This window comes from Amblyomma maculatum, chromosome 10 (assembly GCF_055883805.1).
Source record: "Amblyomma maculatum isolate TAMU_Amacu chromosome 10, ASM5588380v1, whole genome shotgun sequence".
Lineage (NCBI taxonomy): Eukaryota > Metazoa > Arthropoda > Arachnida > Ixodida > Ixodidae > Amblyomma > Amblyomma maculatum.
In genome coordinates this window covers 29,922,994-29,950,009 of record NC_139353.1, presented here as the reverse complement: position 1 = coordinate 29,950,009, position 27,016 = coordinate 29,922,994, and the positions used below count along the sequence as shown (strand labels likewise).

The following is a 27,016-nucleotide window of genomic DNA, read 5'->3' as shown; positions in this document are numbered from 1 at the left end:
GAAGAAATACGACTGATCGTATTCAAGGGAAACATTTTACTGTTGTCTCCGGGCAGGAGCTGCTGCTTTTGGTGACACTCTTTCTTAAACTTGCCAAGAAAAATCTGACTTTGTAACATTTGCTCGGTTAGGCTCAATATCTTTTTGATGCTGCGTACGACACATGAAAAACTGCTGGAAGTCGTAATGTAGCAAATGAGGCGCACGTTTGGAGGAGGAGTGCTAACAACTGTGCACCTATTTGTACCTTCGTTCAGAGCTGCGACGCAGTGTGTCGTCTACTTGCCGTTATGCATTCTTTCTTGTTAACCATCCCCTAGATTTAGTGTATGCGCTGTCATTCAGTCATTTCCCTGTTGTTCGATAAGTTGACCTAACATTTGATTCTCATCTTTGCTTTCTCCCTTCCACCTCACTCAGATTCGAGGCCAAGGTTGAGGTCAAAGGGCAAAAGTAAGTAAGAGAGAGCCTCTGTGTTCAAACATTAGCATGGTGTGTCCAGTCGTCATTTGATGCAGCATGCTACAGTTCTTCTCCCGCAACAAGTTTGCACCCTCGCCATTCTGTGGTGGCAGGGAGGTCCTCGCAGGGATACCTGGAGGACGTGCTCGTGGAGTCGTCCCACTTCCGGGTGCACTGCAGCGCTGCGTGTGCCGTGGTGTTGCACGACGACATGGCGGGGGTCGCCAACAGCAACTGGCACCGGACGCCCGCTGCCTCTTCCTCCGTTCCCTCGCCCAAGACGTCCGCCATGATGCAGGCGCAGGCAGAGACCTTCTTCAGGGCCCTCGCGGGCCAGAATCTGCGGGACCTGACGGCCCTGCGCAGCCTCCTACCCAAGATCTGCCGCTCGGACCACCTTTGGTGCGAGACATTCTTCATCTTAGGCCTTTCCAATGCGCTAGTATGAAGATCCTCGCTCCTGCATTTCACCACGAGAGAGAGAAGCAGCCCTCCTAATCTCATTGGATATACGTCAGTTTCAGTTCGATGCAGAAGTTGACTTGCCCTTCTTGGTCTACCTGCACTTAGAAGATAAGAAGCAATGCAGTCTTTTCGTCTGTTTTTGCTGTTTGCTTAAGAGTGGTATGCGGCTGTTTGCATTCTTGCAAACACGGCTTGTGAAGTTATGATCGATTCCTTTTTTGACCGATTCTGTACTTCAGGAATTGTGGCAAGCATTTCTTCTCATGGACATAGCACAGAAAAATGAAAGATCTGGTCAGTGCAGTCCGGTAAAATTGGCACACAATACTGTTTGTGAGGCTTCTTGGTACAGAAAGTTCATTAAAAAAAGAAATTAATCACAAGCACTGATGGATATTGAATTGCAGGCGGCCTTGCATGCAATTTTAGTAGGGTTTTCAAGCGAAGTCGTTTTTTTGTTTTGTTTTTTTCTGAAGCTGGAGTGTTGACGAGGACCCCTTACGAAGCATTGAATGAGGTGTCATCCTTTTTTATGAAGTTACATTTGTCACACTTAAGGACAGAGTCCACAACTACTGATTACCATAGGGTTTTTAATAATTATTTTCTTCTGAAGCAATTAATGAATGGTCTTCTTTTTAATCCTTCTTCAGTAATCATACCTGTGTGTTGCTGCAAGTTTACTGCTGGTGTTTAAACACTCCTGCCCGTTTCTCATGTTTCTTGCATGTTTAAGGTAACTGCAGGTTTCTCAATGGGTACAAAGTTTCCATTTCAGGATGAGTTGTTTGTATGCATGTATGCTGGTAGAATCTTGCTTCTTTCGGGCCATTGAGATGCTTGGCATGTGTGCTCAGTGGGTGTCCTTATTGTTCAGGATTGCTGGGACACCCGTTACGCTAGAAGGCACAGAGAGGTCTTCGCCATCGCAGTGGTCGCTCAGCGTCCAGCTTTCCCTCGGGGAGATGGAGGTCATCGAGTGTCTGTTTGACCATCGTTCCAGGCACGAAGCAGAGGGCGCGTCGCTACGGGATGCTGAGATCACCGAGGTGAGCAGCAAAGGGCCGGTGTTTCACACATCCGATGTAATGAGGTTTAATGTCCTAAAGTGACATGGGGTGGCGTAAAGGAACACCCCAAAATAATTTTGATCACCTAGGGTTCTTGAACATGCACTGACAGCACAACACACGGGCACCATGTGCTTTGTCCCCATAGAAATGTGGCTTCTGCAGCCAGGATTGAACATGCATCCTCGGCCTCAGCTTTTGAGTGACGTAACCAATAAGCCACCTCAGCAGGGGCAGTCAAGGAAGTAAATTGCTGCATATGATAGAGAAAAGGTCTTACTTTGTGTAGTCTCATTCAAAGGTGTGAGTTTTTGTGTGGAAAGTAGACAAAGAAAGGGAACACCGCAGTGACAATGTCTCTATTTTTTGTACACAATTCTGAAAGAGAAATGGAATTTTGAATGTATTTTATGTAAATGGAATAGAGGTTTAAGAGAGGAAGGCTGTCTGAAATGTGTCATTATTGTGTTTGTGGGTTAAATTGTGAATTTATCGGTATTTAAGGCCCCCTCAAGTAATGTTCATTTTTTTTTCTATCCCGCCTTTGCAGCTTCTCTCCTATTATGAATGTGATGATGCAAAGAGAAAAAAGAAGCCATCGGAGGCAGATCCATTCCTTCGGCTCAAGTATGACTTCACAAAGACACCGCAGGTATATCTTTGGCGCTTATTTTGCACTCTTAGTTGCGTTTCTCAGTTCTGGTTTGCACTGTGCTAGTGTAAAATAGGTTTTGCATTCCTTTTTTTCTTCCCTCCAAAATAGAACACTTGCTGGGGCTATGTAAGCTGAACTGAAGACTCGTTTTATTGTTGCCGGTTATAGGTGACTGTGAACGTGTTTTATTTGTTTGAATACTGTGCTTGCATGTCTTGGAGCTTATGCCTTCTTGCCTCTCGTGTCTGATTTCAGCGCATCTCAAAAGTAAGCAGACCCTTTGTGAGCACTGGTTTACCAACCCTAATAAACCAAGCCTTGGTTACAATAGTTGCCTGTCATGCTGTACTAGTGGGGGCAAATTAAATCATAATTGTAGCGCAAAAAGCATGCTTGCCAGACACTTATATGCTAGTCAGCTGGTGTCAATTGAAACATTTGTTTAGCTACAGTCCTTTGTATAACGTGTTAAAAATAATTGATTACTTGTAATAAATTACATTTCCTTCCCAGTTTTTAATGCATTTATTGCTTTTTCTAGTGGCCTGCATTCTTGGTAATATACAGTTTTCTTCTGATTTTGTAATGCATTAGCATTCTTAATCCAATTAGGTATATTTTTTTTTTCAGTAATTGGTTACTAGTAATCTAACTGATGTGTGTGCAACCTGAAACCGAAACCAAAGTGAAAAACTGAATTGCTAGAGCACTTAATTTGCAAATGGTCCAGCCACGCTAAATCGTCCATCATTTGTTTGCCCTGTGCAATGAACCCTGTCTTCAAAATGATGTCAACTTTAATTGAAAAAAGAAATATTTGAGTTCATTCGGAGTAATTACGGTAATGTGAATATAAGTGTAGTTAGCCTACATTGGCAACGGAAGCGGTTTTTACACAGCAAAAGTATGAAAACAAATAGATCACAGAAAAAATTCTTTATAATTCATTGTACCCATAAGGCATACCTGGCACACTATAAGAAAGAGTGCCAAGTAAGAAAGAGTAATATGTAGTAATAATGCCGCATAGTCATGGCGGCAGTACAGCACTTGGGAAGACAGGGAAGTGTTTTCTAAAGAAGCTCTTTATGTACAGCTCAGCGTTGGTGATAGCTGGAAACATACTCGGTGGTTGTTGAACTACAAAATGTCCACGGCTCTCATCAGTGCTCATGTCAAAGATGGCACGGACACATCGAGATAAGACCACCAAAAATGACTACAATGACCTGTAACATTTTACAAGCAGTCACGCATGGCAGCGGTCATTTAGGGTAAATTTTGGCACATCTAGCGCTACAAAGAAAATGGCAAGGTCAGTTTGTCTGCTACTTACGCTGGTGCCAAGTTTAATCGTGAATCTCCCTTGATGTGTGGAAACACACTGTACCCACTGCAGTATGCCTGCAGTAATTAGAGCTTTCCTGACAAGACTCAGTTCTCTTAGTGGTCTCGTACCAGTGGACCCAAAGCTGCTGTCTCGAATCGGAAACCTGGAAATGAAGCTACAGCACGAGAGACTGCACTCAGGCCATGCTGTACAAAACGCAAGTTGCGCAGGCTTACATGAATGCTTTAATACTGTAAGACAAATTTTTTTCTTGTCATGTGCATCAATACGTCACAACTCTGAAACTTTTTGTGCTAATCACTGTATTGCTTGGATCGAGGCTCATTTTAGGATTTTGATTCAGATTCAGTGTTGGTGTGTGTTCAGCCAGGACCCTTTGTTCTGGTTTCGCTTTTGGTGAAAACATGTTACCCAACAGGGCTGCTACAGGCTGGTATTGCCATAGTCCTATCAAGGCTGGGCAGGACAATACCCCTGATGATGATATTTTTGTTGTTGTTGCTCAGGCACGGGGTGGCAGGGAGCAGAGCACGGCCATCAGCGTGGAGCTGCTGTCCGTACAGATAGAGTTGGACCGTTCCCTGGAAGACCGCATCCACGGACTGCTCTACCCACCGCCCCTGTTCAGCACCGACAGTGCGAAGAAGGAGCAGGACATTTGGAGCCTGTCGGTCACCGTGAGTGCTTCTGATCCGTTGTGGCACGGGCGACTGCAGAATTGTTTCCGTTCTGCCTGTCGTGAAGGAATGATAGGGGAGTTTAAGGGGGGATGCTACACTTAGGAGGCAACTTTCTTATTTATGAATAGATATGAACCAAATTTTCACAGTTTATGTATTTTGACATGCTGATTCCAAAACTGTAATTATTTTTCTCATAGGGCAAGTAGTTTCTGAAATACTACCAAAAAACAGTAAAAGCTGGGTTCTTTGTTTGGAGAAAAATTAGCTTCTAAACAGAAAATCCAAGCGCAGTTGTTAGAATATAAAAACAATCTGGAATGCTTAAGGAGTGTAATAAGGTATACATTAATATTCTAGGTCAATTTGAACTAGAGTTAGAGCTCATCAAAGTTGCAAGAGAAAAATTCCATCTTTGCATGTCAAACACATGACCCATTTCAAAAAATTTCTAAAGCAAATACTGCATTAAAATTGAGCATATTGCATTCTACATGCATTTATCTTTCTCACACAAAAGAAATTATGCTCATAGCTTAAATAGAACAGATGCTATTTTCCCTCCAAAACTGCAGAAGTGTCAAAATTGATGTTTTGAGAAATCAAGGAAAAACATGTTAGAATATCTTTACTGGGAGAAAACCAATAAAATCTTAAGGAAATGCACCAGGGGCATAATCTGGATGCATGCCATCTTTATGCCTTTTCTTGACCAGCTTGCTCATGCTCAGAGAGGCTTCTCGCTTCTTCTTGGAGCTGGCACTTCGACGAAGGTCTTTCTCCCTTGCCCTCTGGGATGCAGTGCTTGTTATATTCAGACTGAGCTGTTGCAGAATTGCAGTGGATGCATGTAAATTTCCAGTGTTGAAGCGTAAGGCAGCTTCCGCAACAGCAGCTTGCACAGCAAAGAGTGAAGCATGCTGCTCCTTTGATACCAGGCCCCATATCACAGAGTGAAAACTTTCATTTGAGTTCTGAGTTTTTCCGCGCTGGCACCTCTGTAGAAGGGTCCTTTCAGAGAGACGGGTGTACACAGGAAGCAAGGCTTCTGCCACATCTTTTGGCAAGTTGTAGTGGTGCCCAGGTTCTGGCTCGCCCTTCGCTTTTGTAGCGTTGTGACGACACCAAGAATTAGCTCCAGTGGGGCATAGGCTGTGGTCTGACCGTTCGTCTGTGGATGTTACATGCCTGTATGTTGCCATTACTGCCTTCTGCATTGCATCCACGTCACCATCATTAGACTTTAGAGCCCGGCCGTAATATGTGCTTAGTCTTGTGATGAGCTCGTTTGTTAGCCGGCCTCTCCCACCAAGGCTTCGCTTTCCTTCACTTTTGTGCTTTTGCACTAAATTCCGTAGTGCCGTGCCCATGCGCTTCTGAACATGGTTCACACAGTCCTCCTTTTGGACATCAATAAAGCCATACACCTTGGCTTCTTTGATTGCAGCATATGTGCGGCTGTCACCATCACACAAGATAATTGTGTATCGCAATCCATGTCGCTGGAGAGACCTTTGAAAAAGTATGAGGCCAGCTTCCACCTCCATGTGACCAGCTTTACTCTATTTTTTTGACACTGATGTGTTGCCTGCCACTCTGCATAGCCCTCAGAATCTGGCTTGGGTCCAACCTCGCACCCTAAACAAAAGTTTGACAGCACAATGTAATCTAATACATATCCTGTAAATAACTCTATTACGGCACCAACGCCTATGTGTGAGGAGTGACCCCGAGTTAGCCAAGTGCCATCAAAGCACACTGCTATGTTGCCTCTATGATCAAAACATAGCTGTTCATACAGAGTGGCCACTTTCTGTGCACACTGGCTCATAGCAACCTCAGCTGCTTGCATGGCAGCAGGTGCCAAACTCTGCTTCAGATGGCGCTGAAATGTTTTGTGGTGCATCCCACGGCGGGACAATCCCATTGCCGCGAATATATCATTCATGGCTGTTTGGCCATTTCCAGTAGATATCATCGCCCTTGAAGCCAGGAGGTTAATATCAAATGGGTTGCATGTCTTTGGACCATCCACTCGGGGCGAGCTCCATTCGGCCCCGATATCTCCGCAGTTGTTGCATACGACCGTTAGCTTCGCCGCGAGGCCGTAATCGCGATCGCCCCTCACTACTTTCACTGGCTCATGGCATGTTTCGCATCGCAAAACTTGAAGCAGCGAGTTCAGTGAGTCTAGGTTTACGATCACGTAAGGAGAGGGGCGCTGATCAGACACTGGCGTCGTCGCCGCACTGCTTTCCTCTGCGAAAGGCCCAATCTTCCGTGTCGTTGCCGGTATCAACGAAAGTCGCTGAAGTGCTGCTTTTTCACGGGCGCGCGCCTCGCACACTTCTCTGTCGTCCGTAACATGGGTGTCCACCCTCACACGGCCGCAGTCGTTGTTGTTGCACGCTTCTCCGTCGTCGACTGCATCGATGGTTATCTTGGCACAGCCGAGGTCGGCACCGCTCACGCTATCAGAAGAAGCGATCTCGCGCACTTCTGTGTCGATAACATCGATGTTTACGCGGCCGGAGTCACCGCGCACGCTGTCGAGGGAAGCGTCTTCGGTTACGACGGCGTTATTGGGCGATTTCGGAGCCCGATTGTCCATCGCATGCTCCCACAACGCGGTAGCAGCATCATTACGCTTCCTGCCCCTACCTTTCTTCCGTGAACGGCCAAAATGATGCCTAGATCGAAACTTTTTCGCACCACCGGGCATGACGAACCTCGCACGATCACAAAAGCGATGCCTCTTCAAAATGGCGACCGGTGCAAACTATGAGCTTCGCTAGCCATGCCTAGCCAATCAAAAGCCGCCATGATGGTCACATGCTTCAAGTAACCAATAGAAGCCCGCGCCGCGCATTTTTTTTTGTTGTTGCTTGTTTCGCTCCCACGTAGAGCTCAGGGTTGCTTGCTGAAAAAAATAAAATGCCGGAAGCGCGAGCTTTCAAACGAGACCAAAATGGCGCCGGTGAAACGCGTAGTTCCCGTGCTGCAGTCGGCTGAAAAAGGACCAATTTAGACCTCAATTTAAAGGTCCGCGTGCGTGTAGCTGCTGCTATTAATGGTTATAACGCGTGAAATACACATAATTTTGAGGCCAAAATTTGCAGATCGGTGCAGACGGGTCTCGGGATCGCAAAAATGAAGATTGAAAATGCGATTTTGGGGCCTATTTTCGGGATTCAAGTGCCGCGTCCCCCCTTAAGGCAAATTCTATTCAAATTCTCTTAATAAGCTACATGATTTGGAGACCTTTGCTTGCCCTTCGATGGATGTGGTGTAGGAAATAAGTATTATTGATACTAACCGATCTTCTTGTGTGCGTCCAGTGCAACCAGTCACATCAACTCAGCCTGCTTAGCGACAAGTAACCAGCAGGTTTGTGTCTAGTTACTCAAACAAAGAGCTTTGCTGAATGAAAAGCAGTTACAAACTTCAGCTGGTCTTGCAGGGAAAACATACTTGTGTTTGTGATGTGTCTTTTCTTCAGGATGCTGGTAGCATAGAATCATGCCATTGCAAATCTTATAGGGTCATGAAAAACGTTTGCATCATTGAAATTTGGATAAAATGGGAGACTCATGCGCACAAATCTGTTTATTGCTGGCCGTGTTTATGCATGTATGGTGATATGCCGCCCCTCTATGTTGACACTGTGTACTGTGTGATTAGTGATTGACATCATGATCAGTCAATCATGATGTCGGTGATGTAGCGGCCGTGCCACCTCTCATTGCTTGCGGTGCTTACCTCAAGGTGCCCTCGTAGAGAGGTTCTGAAAATCCTGTTAAACCCTTCTTCTTTTTTTTTTTTTTCGTCTTGCATCACCTCTTTATTAAAAACAGTGCATTTGTTACCATCACATAGAAAGGGCACTCTAGAGTTAACGGTTGTGCCAGGAATGGTGGAGGTAAATGTTGAAAATAGAAAGAATATGAGAAGGCAAGTCAAGGTGTCGCTGATTGTTACGCGTTGTCTCCGGGGCCACAGCGTGCAGACGCCAAATTTTGGTTGTACATTTTCTTCGCTGTATAATGGTGTGTAATGCATGACTGTACATGGATCACCTTGCGCTATTGGCCTCCAACTGCTAATTCGTAATCGAATATATCTTCTCTCACCTGTTTTAGCTTCAATGGCTGAGCAGTGACAATTCAAGTACAATCACTTTTTTTTTCTACTTTGTTAATCTGGCTCTCGAAGCAGGTTGGCTTTAGTGTTTTAGTGGATTAAGACTAAGAAATGGTAATTGTATATATTTTTCTTGTGCCTTACTTGACTTATACTGGCCTTTAATGTCGCAGCCATTGCTTAGCTGTTGAAAGCAAAATTGACACAGGTGAGACTTGAAATTTGATCATAAATTATCTAATGGTCATAGGTGGCTATCGTGAGGTGAGGTGTCATCACCTCTTTTTGCAATCTTTTCGTTGCACCGACCCTGTGATGTGTTTCTCTTCTACATTTTTCAGCAAGAAAATGAGCGCACCAGTCGGTCCGGAGGCAAGACGAACATCACTGTGCGAAGCCCTTTCGTCAAGGCCAATCTGAGGTGCGCACAGGTGTTTAAGGCAGTAAGGGAGAGGGAGCCTGACACATTGAGGAGAATGCAGCAAATGAGATGGGTGTAATTAAGGGGACACGAAGGACAATTACATTCAGTTTTTGCTCTAGATGAAAATCTGTTGTATGGTCGTTGCGTTGCTGTTCCTTTGCCGTAAAAGGGCATAAGAGCATGCTGATCTTGTTAATTTGGCCTTCAAAGGACCAGGATAAATGATCACTTTATCCGAAAGTTCAAATTATTGAATACACTGAAAAAATTTCCGGAAACCGTTTGCGTCACACTAGTCTTATCCTATGAACCCCCGGAATACGGTTTGAGGTCAAAACTGAGTGATAATGGCGATTATGCAGAATTGCTCCAAAATTCTCCGCGGCACTTTTCGCGTTGCGACACTGTAGCGGTGGTGCCTCTTCATAAATGGCCCCGTCGCGTTTTGAAGAGCGGTGCACCATGCAGCTACATTGAACGGTCACATTTTGAGGATGCTTCACTGCATTTGCTGTGCCGTGAAGCATCCTCAAAATGCAATTTTTCAGGGAATAGTAGTTCCCTGAAAAAATGCAATTTTTCAGGGAACTACTATTCCCAAAATTGGAATTGGAATTGGTTTACTGATTCCTCGTACAAGCGAGAAGAGGCAGGGACTGAAGGCTATGTGAAAGCCTGACAGAGGTTCCTGCCCCCCACATAGATTCTGGCATTAAAAATAAAAACATGTATCAGTAACAGTTTGTCATTTCGCACTGTTAGGATAAAAACCCACATAATACCGACAGTGAAAAAGGGTTACAATTACTTCTACCATATACTAATTACACAAGAAAAGTTTTCATCTCAAAATCATACATTTCGCACAAAACATTTTCATCTACGTGGAACAATTTAAGAAAATAAAACTGATATGAATACACATGAACAGTTCCTATAACTTATAAAAAGCAACCTACTGAGATGGCTGTACACACTAAGAAAAATAAGTGCTGAAGACAACAAGGTATGCGGATTTTATTCTGAAAGCCACGTTTTGCATTGCCTGAAAGCGCACATAAGATGGATCAATAACACTAAAACGCCTGTGACGCGCAGACCAGTTCCTCAAATGGCACGACTGGCCAGTGCATGTTTCTGGTGGGGTGGCATGAATTTGAGAGAAATGAAACCACGCTGCTCGGCTATTTTCGGAACTGTTGGTGGATAGCAGCAGAGCAGCTCGCTACATACTGACCACAACAAAATGTTGATATACAAAGCACAGATGCAGCTGTGAATTGAAAGCTAAAATAGAATTATAAGAAGACCTTGGCTAAGAGAAGTGCAGCCTACATTAGAGAATAAAGACAAGTTGGCGAAATTATAGCTGGAATTGGGAAGAGTAACTTGACATTGGCAATATGTGAAATGTGTACTCACAACTGACGGTCTCTCATGGCATCTTCGATAAATTTTCACTGGAGTGGCGTCAAAACCAGTGTGAAGCGCACCGGTGCTGTTCTTAGATGGGGAAGCTACATTCCGAAGCACGCCGGTGTGTACCAGTGTTGTTTGCTGAAGACACTACCAGGCTGACATGAGAGGTGAGGGGGAACACCAAAGGATTGGAAACACTAATGGCTAAGCGTTAGATGAAGTGAAGGACTTGAAAAAAATTGGTGCATTAGGATGGCCACAACTTTGCAGGACATTTAAGGTCGGTGTGGCGGTAGGCTTTTGTTCTTGACAGTGTGGATCTTGTTGGTGTTGCTGCTCGACAGGTTCCCCATTCCGGACATGCGACCGCTGGCAGAGCTTCTCCGTGGGACGTGGTGGGAAAAGAACCTGCGGCCCGACATTCTGTCAGTGGAGATGGTGGAGCCAGTTCTATCCACCACGCTTGTGGCCGATAGCAATGAGGATCTTGGAATTGTTCTCGTCTGTGAGGAAGCCCATGGTGAGCAGTGAAACTGGCTCTGAGTAAAGTGTTTTGGAGCGAGAGCTGCAAGAATGCCTGGGCCGCCCACTGGTTAGCAAAACTGGAGAAAGTATTTGGCATAATTTTTTACATGCACATATTTTTTGGGGCAAAAATGGTAGGCAGGACAGCCAATGGTTGGAGTGTTTCATCGTGTTGGCGTAATAATCTTGTCACTTTAATCTGTCCCACTCCAGCCTAGCCTGTAGAAAACAAAAAGTTTTGTGCTGTGTATGTAGGAAAGGCACCTGATAGAGCCTTTTCTATATATAGGCATGTAATGCACAGAATGTTTGCAGTTATAGTAAGCACGACTTCATGCTGTGCCTCAGGCATACAAATGGCCTTTTAGGCTACAATCTTCTATTCACTGCGGTGGCTGGGTGGTTGTCGGGATACGCCGTTGAGAAAGATTTCATAGTTGTGTTTTCTGACCATGGCAGCCATGTTTAGACTGAGGTCAGCTGAAAAGATCAGCATTCGCTTTAGATATTGCCGTACATTATAGATTCAGCTTCGGTACATGAAGCTGATGTGCAATAATTTTCATCCTGCTCTTCTCTTGCAGTGTTCCACAAGGAGTCTCCCATGTCAAAACCTCTCTTATTTGCGAGAGTGTTCCGTGACCCAAAGGTTAAAGACGAAGACCTCGACTTACCCAGGTGGGCTGCTCTCCTTTTAAGCGATAGCTTGTACAGCTCATTCGGTAAAAAAGCCGTTGGCATAGTAGTAATACAGTCGAACCCGGATATATCGAATTTGGTTGTATCGAACTCACGGAATATCCCCTTGAAAATCCCATGTAAAAGTATAGGAAAGCCGCGTCATATATCGAACTCAATTTCACCGGTCGTTCGATATATTGAACTCCGCACCACGCACTGGAAAGTGTGCCTTCCCCAAAGACGATCGCATCACCCTTGGCCGATTGCCGCGTGACGTTTTCAAGCCACGCGCGGAAGGAATGAGAGGGGACAGTTCGGCTAGGGCAGCACCGCGCCCTTTCCCCAAAGGCGCGCGCATCTGCGGTTATCGTTTCCCGCGCGCCAGCACGCGACGTTTGCAAGCTATGTGCGTGAATGAACCAGAGAGAACCGGTGGGAACGAGAGGGGAAAAGCGCGATAGAGCGAAGCGCAAGGGTGTGCCCATTCTTTTGCCGAGCTATCTCTCTCTATTTCCTCTTTCCCGGCCTTTGTTCGCAGTAGCACGCGCTACGCATGCGCCAATCTAGCTCAGCCCGTTTTCAGACAGAACGTCGGACACTTTCTCCGGCGTGTGTTGCGAACCCTCTGCGCGCGGCGGCTCGGCTGACGTGGCCTGCGGAAGTTAAGAAGCGGCAGATTTATCTTTTCTCTTTCTTTTTCTTCTTTTTTTTCTTTTTTTTTTTTTTTTTTTTTTTGCGAAAGTCGTTTGCGTGTATCGTTTTGCTGGTTGTGCTGTGCGCGCGGCATAGCGTAAGATATGACGTTACGAAGCGTGTTTTTTTTTTTTTTTTTTTTTTTTTTTTTTTTTTTTTCGGGAGTCGTTTATTTTTGCATGTATGAATCAACGAAAGCACGCGGTCAGCTGCGATCATGACACCGGCTTTTAGCGTTTTTCGCTTCAAACAGCATTTGCAGCCACTTTATCACGCTTTCCAATGATTTTGTGGCAGCAGACTAGCCCGCTCCAAGCGCGGCGTGATAAATCGAACCAGGCTTGTGCAATCAAGCCATCACGGGCAGTCTGCCAAGTTCGCTCCCCTCATCGCAGGAGCTATCAAAAGATAAACGCGCCGCGACGTTATCGCTGCGCAGCATCTTGGCACGCTGCCAAGAAATGAGCTGTGGATGAGACCACCGAAACGGAGTGAGACATGCAAGCGATAACGCTGGCGATTTCTGCCGCGGCAACACAGAAACCTTGTTAAGAGCTGCCGCGGTGGCTGGTACGGCAGAGGGACGCAGTTCCAACAAGTTGGAAATTTTTTTGCTCTATCGCTGCCACTCGTCGCTGAGATCGCTTAATCGCTTGCATGTGAGCGAGCTGGCCTTAACGCTTTTTTTCCAAATTCTCGAGTGCAAAAGTGGAGGGTGGGTTCATTATGCGAGTGAGTTGATTACGCGACAAATACGGTATCGTTTTTTCGCATCGTAAGTGCCGTCCCAAGCCGATTTCTGTATATCGAATTATCGATATACCGAACTATTTCGCGATCCCCTTCGAGTTCGATATATCCGGGTTCGACTGTACTAGCACAGTAAAACCTCATAACAAGAGACACCCAAGGGACCCAAAAAAGTTGTCTCTTGTAAGCAAGGTCTCTTGTAACCAAAAAATCTCAAAGCACTGTGTTGATCAGTTTATTGCACATCAGCATATAGATGCATTCATATGCATTAACAGCAAATTTTTCAGAAAGTTTTAAAGAAGTCTTTTATACTAGTATGTCTTTTTGTGAGAGCAGAGTGTATTCCTTCCAAATTCTGAAGATTTGCTTTGTAAGCCTTCCTATTGCTCATAATAGATTTGAAGCACTCTCTTTAGCCTCAGTTGCTGACACCTTTTCCTCTGAAATGTTGTCATCCTGCTTCTCTGGTTCATTCTCTATGGCACATAAGCCATTTACTTGCTTGAGAATTCCAGTCTGTAAGCTCTTCGGGAGTACACAAGGCCCACATCTGCAGATACGAATTCCTCAAAACATTCTGGTCCCGATGGCTGGTTATTCAGAACTAGTCCTCTAAATAACATCAAAAGTTGGTGAAATTGATGCATATGTTTATACCTTATAGTACCATGTGATATACCTGGATGTTTCTGGTCTAGTCAGCAAAACGCAAGCACATTTAGGTCATCAGTAGCCCACTTACACTTCATTTTGCTCAAAATTTCTCTGAGCTGTGCATAGTAGTTTAGTTCTTACTCTTTAACTAAGCCTTTTTTTTATTGTCGTTGCGGTGGTTTCAGTCTAAAGATCACCATCAGCCCAAGCAATGAGCCCTCTCCGCTGGAGATGGAGCCGTGCGAGGAGAGCATGCTTCCCTCGACCATGTTCGACACGCTGCGGGTTCCTCCGCAGCAGGACCCAGGGTCACCCTTCATGGTGCACTGCGTCTGCTACGATGTCAACGAGGTCAGCCCTCCACGCACAACGCGGCCACAGGAACTGCACCAACAGCGGACGCAAGAAAAGACCGACAGCGACAAGGTGGAGTTGGTCGACTGTTCTCCTATGTACAGGGCGTGTGGATTTTCGGTTTTCTTGGCTTGGGGGTACCACAGTGGCTTTCGGAAGGTCTTGTAGAATTGTGTGTGTGTGTGTGTGGTGCGAGAGAGAGTACGTGCTTCCCTCTCTTCTTACACGAGATGCATGCTCTTCATACACAAAGTACCCAATTTTAGTTAGTAGTGACTGGCCTTCTAGTAAAGCAGGCTGCTATAAGCAGTTAGAGTATGGTCAGTTCTACAATATAATGAACGGAGGAAACGTGGAGGTTGTAAATCGGGAATAATCCAGAGCTTTTTACTGGTATGTCTATTTCTCTCTTCCTTCTTTCACTGCAGTTAAAACTCGATTTAGTGAAGTTGAGGGGAGCCGCAAAATATTTCGTTAAATCGAGAACTTGGCTAAATCGAGGCAGGCATTTCTCGGTCACTTAATCTGATACAGTCGATTATTACATGGTGTTGCGGCATCAATGAAGTACCGCGTGGCATCATATTTGCTAAGCGCGAATGCACTGAAAATGAAATCCTGTTTGGAAGGACGTAACAACCAACTTAAGGAAGCTGTACTGTTATGTCATCTTTAAATGCAATACGAACTTGTCCACTATGCTATGTTGCTACAATGAAATTGCGGCCCGCACAGCCGCAGACACCGATAGCACGTATGAAAAGTAGCAACAAAATTTTTTCCTCGGCAAGAAGGGTCCCAAGGCATGAAATTTGTTTTCCAGAAAAGACTTCGCTGATCTTTGCGTGCTTGCAGTTTGTAAGCAACATCTGCCATGATTTTTCGTTGTTCTTCCTTCATGTGTTCCGGCAAGCTGTCGCAGCAGATATTTGTCCCGGTGTTGGCATGCGGTACTGCTGCCCACACACGGTCGACGGGCCGGCTTTCTACCGCTGGCGAAACCTCGTGAATTAAAATCATGATAACTCGCGAGTTTGGCAAAAGTTGGATGTAGTTGCTGCACAATGTTATCGTTGACTCTCGGTCGGTACATTCTTGAGCGTTCTTTGCAAAATAGACCAAAAATAGACTTTTTCACCTTTATTTTTCAACAAAAGGCGTTAAATCTAGACTGATATCGAAATTCGTTTCGTTTGATCGAGTTACTCAAAGCATAGGACCATATGAGCATCTGAGCTACTCAAAGCATAGGACCATATGGGCATATGAGGGGGAATCGGATCTACTCAAAGTATAGGACCATATGAGCATCTGAGGGGAAATCGGATCTACTCAAAGCATAGGACCATATGAGCATCTGAGGGGGAATTGGATCTACTCAAAGCATAGGACCATATGAGCATCTGAGGGGGAATCGGATCTACTCAAAGCATAGGACCATATGAGCATCTGAGGGGGAATCGGAATCTTTACGTTAAGTCGGGTTTCGTTAAATGGAGTTTTGACTGTATCACGTTCGCCACTCCTCCGCAACCTTCCCAGAGGGGCATCCTGCCAGCACTTGGTCAAAATTGAAAACTTGTTGTCAAGTTTGTCGTGTTCTTTGGCACTGTGTTCCTGTAGATTCGAAAAAGTCATGAGTATGGCGGGCTGACATTTTTTTTTTAAAGAAAAAAGAATACAAGAGTTGGGGTGTAGTGTTTTTTGCCAGGCTGAAGGACCATAATCGACATCACATGTTGGGTTATGCGCATTTCAAGGAGACGAAAAGTGAAACGTCGGAACACATTTGCTTTAACCCTTTGATAGTTTAATTAGTTTTAAAAGGAATATTTCCTGAGTGGTCAAAATTTCTTTAATTGCTCATTTTGAATAAACAAATTGACTACCGACGGGAAAGAAAGCAACAATTAGAGAATATTTTGATTACAGCAATACATACAAGTGAAAAAACGTTCTATATTTCTAGGAGTATGGTCGAAGCTGGAAAAGATAGCAGATCGTCCAATGATGAGCTGTTGTCTTCCAAAGACCAGCTGCCATCTGATTGAGACTCAATCTATAGACCGAAATCAGAATCAGAAGAGGCATTATATTCGGAGTCAGAAGAGGAGACATTATTTGTGGGCACAATGCCATATCATCAGGTATCTGAACAGCTTGAAGGAAACTCAGTAAACCTGGAGAGCAATGTTACCTGAACAGCATCAATAATAAACGAACTGAGAAGGGCACCAATAATGACAGAAATCGACAATCGAATATTCAGTGCTGCATGATCGGTGGTCGTAAAGAAACTTAGAATAACGGTAATAAAAATAAAAATCATCATTATTTAGCCCCGGCAACACAGAGCACCAGGAAAGAAAACTTCTTTCCTAGAGCTCTCCGTGCTTTCGCAGCTTCTTTGCAATCGCACGGGAGAAACCAAAACGACAAAAGGGTGTCTGCATAAACCGCGCAGCACACTGAAGAACAGAATCGCTTCTCTTTTCCTGTGCAAGGTGTCATCGTAACCGACTTTTTTAACACTTGTAACTCCTGAAAGGTCGTAATGCCTTCTGGTGAGCCTGTACATTGAGTAGGTCATGAGGTTTCAAACGAAGTGCCGTTTTCTTACGCCAAAAACCACGCGGAAAATAAATCTGCGAGTGCCACTGATTCAAGTTTTATGTCCTGCTTACGTATGTCACATCTGTGCTCAGATGGTCCAGCCAGGAGACAAGGCGACGTTGCGCTCCTTCATGGAAAAGACGGCGAGCAACTGCTGCACTCACCTGGACTTCCTGCTGCCTTCGGTCGAGGTGGTGCTGCCCGACAAGCAGTTCTACGAGGTCATCTACAACCGGTGAGATGACCGCAGACATGTGCTATGCGACGAGGTAGGGTAACCGCACCTTGTTAGGCATCGTGTTTTTGTGTTGTTGCAGCGCCGAGAGTTTTGATCACGCTTGTGTGGATAGTGGTCTTACTGGTTTGAAGCAAAAAAACTTCCGAGAGCACTGCAGAATGTGCACTAGAGAAATGCGAAAGCCTGAGCGTTGCTGCTGTGCGCGGTACATTGCGCGCGCCCTTTGTATAGCTTTTGCTAGCAAGGCCGGGGATGGTGCCACTCAGTGGAAATTTCCTTTCCTTGGCACGCGTTTGTTGCAGTGCTCCTACAAGTGTAAGATTGGCGGTGCGGCGTCGCTCGTCGTTGCACTCCTACGTTGCCATAGAGACAAAAGAACACATCTCATGGACAGATCTCGCGAAGAGATCTCTCGAACAGTTCTCGCGCACGTGAGATTTTCACCATGAGCCATGAAAGGCTCTTGCCTTAGTACATAGCAGTTTCCTGTGAATAATTATGAAGTAAATATTTCGAATACTTTTACGAAACAGTGTACTTCTCCAACACTCAAAGGCCGCAACAAGTAAGAAAGGAAGGGTGTATTGAAGCTCTGTCACTCATCCTTTGCAGAAATAATAATAATAATATTAATAATAATAATAATAATAATAATAATAATAATAATAATAATAATTGGTTCACAGGAAGGGAAAGATGCAATATCTGTCACACTTGTTTCTGTGGACACCTGACCCGTGCAGTAGGAGAAGGGAGGAAGGCAGGAGTGAAAGTGGAAAGTGAGAAAGAGGAGCCATAGTGGAGGGCTACGAAGTAATATCGACCACCTGGGCATAGCACACAGACGCCTCTTCATTTCGCTTACATCGAAACGCAGCCGCCAGTGGTCGGGATCAAACCAGGATACTCCGGCACAGTAGTCGGGCGTCTTACCGCTGCACCACCGCGGCGGGGCAGATTGCAGAAATGGCTGCTGCAGATCGGGGAAGCAGACCTACATGACTGCCGGTGTAGTTTGTGAAGCAGACAACAGTGTGACAGTGTCCCGCTGCGGTTGCCAACCTGCCCGCTGCCACAGCAGCAGACAATAGGGAGATGCCTTTCAACAGGGCAACCAATCAGAGGCGTGCTTTCATCGTAGGGCCCATGTGACCCTCTAACAGACACGCGCTTCTTTTGTGTTTGTGTGATTGTTACAATATGGCGACGACCGAAAAATTTAGAAACGGAATGGTGAGACGTTGAGCTTTCGAACGGTACCAAAATGGCGACGCTCGGTGACGGGAAATACGAGATATAGCTCCGCGAACTGCGGTGATTTTACGCGATTTAAAGCTGTTTTCTCGTCCTGTGCACTGGCAAACTATTTTTGTTCGAGCACTTTTAATGTGTTTTCAGCCAAACCATTTTGATACGACATAGATTAGGTGTTGCAGAGAGGAAACGAATGGTTTCCAAAAATCGATTTTTTTCGCGATTTTCACGATCCCCACCCCCCCCCTCCCCTGAAGCAGCGACTGCACAAGCCCCTGCTAGAAATACGCACCATGTCAGGCATTGGACGCAGACACCCATCTTTATGTGCCTTGCGCTAGCTCCCAATCCTGCTTGTGCTGCCACGCTTTGTTAAGGGGGGACACTGGTCTTAGAGCTATTTTCATTATTTTAAAGCCAATCCTGATAAAATCATACCCTCTTGTTCAGATTTTTATGCTGATTTCAAAAATGTAACTTGTTTTTCTCTATGTCAGTTAATTCCCGAGATAATAATATTAATTATTCATTTAATTAGTACTTCCGCGCAAAAAAAACGCCTCTATAAAACATCATTTTTAATGCATGGCGGTACAGTACAATGACCAAAGAGTGCAATGATCAAAGCAGTTTTTCCATTTTACCCTTATTAGCAATTTTGCTGCACTTTGAAAGTTGTCCTTCAAGACGTGCCTATCATGCTTCAATTAACTTGGCAAAATAAAAAATTTTTGAAGCTTGAATAAAGAATTCTGTTTCGATCATTGCATTCACTGCACCTTCAGCTTTATGTAGAAAAAGGAATTACATCTCTATCTGTCCTAGATGCAGAGATATCGACGAACTAAACCAGCCAAGTGTCCAAAATTTGAGTTTTGAGAAAATGGGAAAAAACAAACTAGGCACAATTTATTCAAAATTTCGAAAAGATATATGCATATTTACACTTGCAGACAGCTAATATGCACCAGGCATGTAATCTGACTGCTTGGGCTGACTAGAATGCCGCTTTTTCAGTGCCCGATGCATGTTTTCCGCAGAGGCACGCTTGCGTACTGATTCGGCTGTTCGGCGCCTGTCCTTCTCAGCCATCCTCCTGATATTCTGGACGCCAGGGTTCATATTTAGCTCACTCAGTATTTTTGAGCATGCTTGTAGGTTTCCTGCATTGAAGCGGACAACAGCCTCTGCAACAGCTGCTTGAACGGAGAACAGTGACGCATGGCGCTCCTTTGGTGCGAGTGACCATATTAGGGAGTGCAAGCTTTCATTACTGTTCTGGGTTTTTCCCTGCTGGCACCGCTCCAGCAGCTTTGGGTCTGCCAAACGCTCATAAATAGGCAAAAGTGCTTTGCACACATGTGGTGGCAAACTGTATCTGTGCTTGGGAGCAGGCTCTCCCTTGGCTGCAGCAGCATTCTGGCGGCACCACGAGTTTGCGCCTGTCGGGCAGAGGGTGTGATTTGACACGGTATCATTGGAGGTTACGTGATGATAGGTAGCCATCACTGCCTTATGCATTGCCCCAACATCTCCAGCATGGGACTTCAGGGCCCAGCTGTAATACGATGTCAACTTGGTGACAAGGTCGCCTGTCAGCTTTCCTTTGCCACTCAAGCTCTCTTTTGCATCACCTTTATGCTTGGCAATTGCATTGCGTAGGGCCGTTCCCATCCGCTTCTGCACATGGTTTGTGCAATCTTCTTTGCTGATTTCGATGTAGCCGTACACAGCTGATTCTTGCAATGCAAGAAATGTGCGGCTATCGCCGTCTGAGAGCATGGTCGTGTACCTAAGGCCATGTTTCTCCAGTGACCTTTCGAACAAAACAAGTCCGGCCTAAACTTCCATTTCACCGGACTTTTTGTCCGTGTTCTTTTGGCACAAGTGGCTTTCTTTCCACGCCTCATAGGACGGGTCACCTTCTTTGGGCCCACGCTCACACCCAGCACAAAAGTTACTGAAAACTACATAGTCAAGTACCAGTCCAGTAAAAAGTTCTACTACGGCGCCGACACCGATGTGGGATGAATGACCCCGGGTCATCCATGAACCATCGAAAGAGACAGAAATGTTCCCGGGGTTGTCAAGGTTCAACTCGTTATAGAGTTGCCGAACAGAACGGGCGCTGTCTTTCAACACTCCTTCGGCTGCGCGTGTTGCTGCGGGCGTCAGCTTACTCTTTACGTAGTCCTGCCACGTTTTCGTGTGCAGGCCACGATGAGATATGTTCATCGCCGCAAACACATCATTCAGCGCCGTTTGCCTATGTCCGGTACTTTGCATCGCGCGTGCAGCAAGGATATTCACGGCAAACGGATTTATCTTCTGGCTGCCTTGCACGCGCGGCGAACTCCATGCCGATGAAATGTCCCCGCAAATCACGCACGCGAGAGAGAGTTTAACGGCTAGACCATATTCACGATTTCCTTTTGAAATATGGACATCCCCGCCACACACTTTACATTTCACAGCAGACAACAGTTCGTTCAGCGACTCCAAACTCACAACAGTGAACGTCGTATCGTCCGCACGGCAACCGCCGGTCGCGTCAAGAAGACGGGCGTCAAAAGTGGCGATGAAATCCGCTTTCCTCTTCGTCGCTGCGGTTGAACCCAGCTCCTGCAGCATTCCTTCGGCTTTTCTTTTCTTTTCAATCAAGTCCGAAGGCTGCAGCATCGTCGTGTCGTGGCGGACGCGTCCGCTGGGCGTAGGCGCCGCCGAGCTCGCTAGGCCTATTTCGGCCGCGGGGACTTCTTGACTTGCCGCTGGCTCCTGCACATCCTCGGAGCTTTCGGGTGCCGCAGGACGGTTCCGAAAGTTGTCGCCGCGCGCACTCTTCTTCTTTTTGCCGAATTTGTGGCGCGAGCGGAATTTACTGAGGGGCATCGTCTCGCCTCGGTCTCGACTCAGAACAAAATGGCGTCTCGGACGCTTTCAACGGCTGCTGGCCCGCCGCAAGCAGACGACGTGCGATAGAATCAGCCAATCGGATGGCTCAGTTGCAGTCACGTGCGCTCAGCAGCGAATCAGATGCCGCGTTTTCGTTTTTCTTTGTGGTTATTTTTCTCAGTGGCCATTGAGGGCAGACAAGCGCTAGCGGCGGGAAATTGAAACCCAGAAAGCGCTCTTTCAAACGAGCCTAACATGGCCGAGATCGGTCCGGCGGAACGGCAGTTGCGCGCAACGAAAAATGTGCCGTTTTATCGTCTGCTGCTGCGCAAATTCAGCCCGCGCGATGATTTCAATTCGTTATTATGCTGAAAATACTGACTTCTGGAAGAAGAAAATTGGTGAACTTGTAGATTAATAGCCACAGATTCCAAAAATGCCATTTTCAGAAAATCGGTTTTTTGGTCATTTTTTGGTCCCAAAGACCCGTGTCCCCCCTTAACTGATTGCAGGCTGATGAAGCAGAACAGTTGCATGGCTGCAGTTAGCTCGGCAACTGTCCATTAAAGTAGCAAGGTAGCCAAGGCTGGCTACTCACGCGCCACAGTGTCATCCTGGAGGAAGTGCGTTAAACCGAAACCATGTGCTTCGCAAGCTTTAATCACTTAAGACGAATACTTAAAGACTTCAAATGTCAAACGTTAGAACCCAATATTGGATGCAGTAAAATGCCGTTGATGTGTGTGTTTTTTTTTTTATATGCGGGAGATATGATCCGTACTGCACAATTTAAAAAAAAAAAATTAATACAAATTGTCTCGTATCGGATGCGATGGCATTTATTAACGCCACAAAAAGGGGGTAATAGATTTTTGCTGACCACGACATCTGCCATTGACGCACGGAGGCACTTGAGCTGTGTTGGCAGAAATAAAGTAACAGTGAGTGGACCGTAACAGGAAAGCAAAGAGGAGAGTGACGGGGAGAAAGGACAGGGTAGGGTTATATTATAAAAATAATAATAATAATAGTAATAATAATAAAACTTCTGACTTTTCATGCTGTGTGCTTTCGGGCTCGGCCTGCTCATGTGCTTTAGCATATGTAGCAGATAGGTAAACATGTTATGCAAGTCAGGGTGATCATGACGAGGTTCTACTGTATAAGACTGTTTGACTGTTAAGGAATATAAAGAAATAAGGAATATACTCGCACATGCCTAATTTTTAGCTTTAGATTTTCCTTTTTGAAACTCGCATGTGCAGTATATACATTTTCTCACCATTAATTTCTCTCTCTTTCTCTTCTTTCTTTTTCAAGTTTCACCATGGATCTAGTCCTGTGGGAGCCTATAGTCAAAAGGGTGATGGCAAGTGGCACCAGTTCCATCGTGGCTTCTGGTGGTGATGGTTCAGCATTCTTTCCGGACATATATGTGCCAGGCCATTTGGCACAGCAGAGCTCAATGTTCCAGGAGTTTGCCATGTGCCGCTCTGGCAACCTGGCCGGTGAGTCAGCTTCCACCCCGAGCTACCAATGGTGTGTGTGTGTGTGTGTGTGTGTTTGTGCATAAAGAGTGGTATTATTGGTTGGCCTCTTATAGCATTGCATTCAGTTCATTGTTACTTCTGTGTTTTTTCACTCTTTCGTGGAGCATGAAATGATTTTTCCAGTACCAATCCGCTTTCATGTAGTTAACTTTTTCTTTTTAATAATGCACCTATAATTGCTGATGTGAGCTTGTCATTGCGCTCTGGCTTGATTTTTTGGCTGTCAGGGGTGTTTGCGAGAAATGAAAGGTTAGCTCATTCTTGTTCCTTTTCTTTTTTGCGCAGAATCGGACACCGAGTCGGATGACGCACCGTCGGTGTTTCACTCGGTGTACGACAGCCAGAGGCGGTCAGTGTATCGTCACGACCGCACACTCGTGCGCGAGAAGGCAGTGCCGTGCCGCAACTGGCAGACGCAGCTCATCATTAATGTCCACATCATGGAGGGCGTGGCCTCGATCAGGACGCCATTTCGAGTGAGTATCGCAGCTTGTCGTGCACTGCTTTATCCAATATTTCTTACGCCTACTTGTCCAAAGCTAGTTTTCTAAACCGATGGAGACCTGATCTTTTCCCTTTTATTGGAACCCTCTGTTGCAGGAAAACTGAAATTGGCCTCTATAGATAGATTTCTGTATTTACAGGTGTGCAATGTGACAAGTGGATTTTGTATTTATGGTAATGAAAGGGCTACACTGACTGAGTTTGCTGTTGCTGTCCTCATGCATGAAGACTGTATGCTTCTTTTCCTCCTTGGCCATCGATGAGATGACCGTTGAAGACAAAAACTAAAATGCTGTTTATCTTTTGCGTATTTTTTGTTCAGGACCCCGAGGGCAAGGTGGTGTCAAATTACTTTGGTGACCTGCGCATCGCTGTCAAGGACGCGCAGTTGTTTGTGAGCAGTAGTCACCGCGGTGATCCGGACCTCAACTATGTCGTCTTTACTGTGGGCACGGCCAGCTTGCACCACCAAGGTGGGACTGCCGTTAATCGCGTTTCACGTAACTTTTTTGGAAACTTAGTGCTGCGGTAAACATTTGTGCTTTAACGGGAATGACTTCATTAGCACAGCTTTAGCAAGAGCAGTGTTTATGCGGAGAAATTTCGGGAGAGTGACATGTTTTGGTTTTCGCATCTCAACTCTGTCATATCACATGTGCGCTCTCAAAACTGGATTGGATTGTAACGGACTGGAATCTCCCAAGATTGGATGAATGACTGGCACGTGACGTATTAAGTCCACAGTTGCGGGTGGTTATCTATTGTGGCTTTCTGCTGCCCCTGGAATCGTTAGTTTGTACGGTAGAATCTCGATGGTGCAAACTTGGTTGATATGAATTTCGGGATGATGCAAATTCTGAAATTCTTCGATCGGAGTGCAGTGTGCAGAATTTCGGACTTTCCACATGCACTCGTGTGCCGCTACGGATGATAGAAATGCGCAAGCCATGACCGCAACTTCGAGTACTACACGTGACCTGCACATTATCGATTGCCGTTGTCGCTCTGCATACACTGTGAGCAGTTTGCGGCGACGCGCAGCAGCCTGCATATTGTTGACTTCGCTGTCTCACTTCTTCGGCAATGAGAAGGGTGAATGATGTTCATTGAAAGCACACTGGAGAGAGTGTAAACTATAATAAAACATGACAAACTCTCCTGGAAAAAACAAAAAAAAGAATACTGTGCAATTTGACAACACACTAGTACCTAATATTTTATCAAAATGTGATCACCTGGTCAAATACACCAATAATGGTAAGGTTTCACTGCAAGGTAGCTCTTCACTTGAGTTCAAGTGGTTCTCAATGGCAAATTATAATTAAAAATCTTTGTTTCTTTAATATGTAGTGCTTGGTCTTTACTATATGAAGCAGAATCTTCTTGCAATCAAATCTCGATATAATGAATCTTGTGGGACTGCAGCATATCGTTCGTTATTTTGAAATATTGTTTTTATGAAAAATTTGTGATTATATGCCAGTGGTCAAACCTAGGTATGAAAGTGACATATCTTGGCAGTAGGTGCGTCTGTAGACAAGCAAAACCTGAAATGAAAAGGTTACACGAACTTTGAAGTTCGTGTAACCTTTTCATTTCAGGTTTTGCTTTATTTAAAGAAATCAATTATTTTCTTCTGCTGCATGCAGCAAATATGACCACGCACTGCATTACACCACTACAGCACATACACCTTCCACTTTGCGCAGCACTTCATCGGGTGCGTGATTGCACCGAGCGATGAAAGTTCGCACTTTGTCCATGCGCAAAAAGAACATCAGAGTTCTATATGGCCTCATCTTCAGTGCTCCCTGAAGTATGAAAATTTTGTCTCGGTCTTTCAAAATAATTGTGATGGTCGATCGGCAATGCTAGCTGTCTTCAGAGGCCGATTTGCTTTTTCCTGCGTTGATTTCTGGCAGTGAAAGCTGCGTTCCTATCTTCTTGGCACTTCGTTGGCTGCAATCATCGTCGGATCTCGCACAAGCTTTGCAAAAAGATAATCCGCGAATGGCATGAACAACCGATCAGCAAACGACACACAACACAGAAAGAAAAAAGGCAGGCGGCTAGGCCTGCTTAGCTACTGCATATTAAACCACCGCTTTATGATGGTGCTAGGAGCTGGCACTAGATATGCTAATGATGATAGCTACAGCCCACGGACTATATGCACAGAAATGGCGGTTTGTAATTCACGCGAGAGTTGCGAGCTGCGGCGCTGTTAATTTTAGCCGAATTCGTAATACTGATGTTCCTAGAATATATAAGAAAAAATAATATACGTACGTTATTCTGAAATATCCACTGTTTTGAAATTCGCAATTCTGAAACAGTTGTACATTGAAATCATAGGAAATCTACTGGGGATTCTCAAAGAAATTTCTTGTTTTGAAAAATTCATTAATGTGGTGTTCATAAATGAGATTTCACTGTATTTCCACCACAGTCTCGATAACACATTTCGTTCAGTTGTCAGTTTGAATTTGAAAGGACTGGAAAAAATGTGAGAGTTATGGGAAGAAATTATCCTGAAGAAAAAAAAGGAAAACTGACAAGAACAGCTTGTGTCATGGTAAATTTATTTTGTGAAAGGTTTCATGAAATTTCCAATATTTGTGCACTGTTAATCATTAGCATTCATCTGAGCGCAGCCATACGGCTACTACGAAAACCTATACAGTTTCCTCAGAAACTCTGTAGTTAGAAGAAAATTCGTCCTGGCTTAGGGTTCGAACCCAAGACCACCGCCTGTCTGTGGCAGTCTTCACACTAACTTAACTTACGAGGACTGCCAGTATTCAGATGGTAGGGGGAAAATGAATTGATCAACAAGCCGAAATGGAAGCAGTGTTGGTCCATTGTTCAGAGGAATCCCCCCAAGGTTTATAAAGGTCACCTAGAGGCACAAGTTTGTTGACTGGTTTGGCTACATTGGCCACCAAGTTTGAAAGCAAGTATTGCTCTTGTGGCATTTTCAGGGCAAGTCTGCTCCAACGGTTGGGACCGAGCGACGCCAGTGCCCGTCCTGTACAAGTCAGCCGACGGTGTGGTGTCCACAAAGCAATCGCCGTTCCTGTCGACTGAGACTGAAGCTGCCGACATGCTTTCACTAGTCATTGAAACGCGCGCCGACACTTCACAGAGTGTCAAGGTGCAGCATTTTTCTTTTCTTTTCCTTTTTTTTCCAAAGTGATTTTTTTGAGGTGTGACAGCTGAATCTTTCAGCATAGCTGTAGCTGTATAATGCGCGGTCTTACAAATTCGATCATTCGCAGCATTTGCCAAAAGTAACCTGTTAATTTCTAAATCTGTATGAGGTAAAGAGAACCCTTGTCCTCACCTTTCGAAGCCGCTTGTATTTTAGGGTCTTCATGGGGCTATATTGTATTGCTCAGATCATTGTCCAGTTACTTCTGGCACACTCTGTCAAACATCGTTCAAAGTGAACATACAGATTAAAGCGTCCACCATGTCAGTTTTTTCACCAGGAGTGCTTCATCAGCTGGCATGGTCCAGCTTACAGTGGCGAGGGTCTGTTACTTTTGCTTACTATAGTACCTCTGGAAAGAAAACCTAGGTTCTTAGTGACGGGTTCTAGACAACTCTGTCACCTATCTAACACAGTTTATTTATTTA

General features: G+C 45.2%; 1 protein-coding gene and 1 pseudogene across 2 annotated transcripts in view; one reads left to right on the top strand and one right to left on the bottom strand.

Moving 5' to 3' along the window:
- The window catches only part of Atg2 (Autophagy-related 2), an 83,584-nt gene that overhangs the window by 22,495 nt on the left and 34,073 nt on the right, over positions 1 to 27,016 (top strand). For both annotated transcript variants that reach the window (XM_084582358.1, XM_084582357.1), the window contains exons 10-23: positions 421 to 453; positions 576 to 864; positions 1,805 to 1,976; positions 2,548 to 2,649; positions 4,510 to 4,680; positions 9,165 to 9,244; positions 11,011 to 11,186; positions 11,776 to 11,869; positions 14,158 to 14,398; positions 17,032 to 17,174; positions 22,644 to 22,831; positions 23,159 to 23,349; positions 23,700 to 23,850; positions 26,359 to 26,531. In XM_084582358.1, coding sequence (XP_084438484.1) covers positions 421 to 453; positions 576 to 864; positions 1,805 to 1,976; positions 2,548 to 2,649; positions 4,510 to 4,680; positions 9,165 to 9,244; positions 11,011 to 11,186; positions 11,776 to 11,869; positions 14,158 to 14,398; positions 17,032 to 17,174; positions 22,644 to 22,831; positions 23,159 to 23,349; positions 23,700 to 23,850; positions 26,359 to 26,531 — 2,204 coding nt within the window. The remainder of the gene's footprint in view (positions 1 to 420; positions 454 to 575; positions 865 to 1,804; positions 1,977 to 2,547; positions 2,650 to 4,509; positions 4,681 to 9,164; positions 9,245 to 11,010; positions 11,187 to 11,775; positions 11,870 to 14,157; positions 14,399 to 17,031; positions 17,175 to 22,643; positions 22,832 to 23,158; positions 23,350 to 23,699; positions 23,851 to 26,358; positions 26,532 to 27,016) is intronic.
- Positions 5,124 to 7,389, bottom strand: LOC146176022 (uncharacterized; annotated as a pseudogene).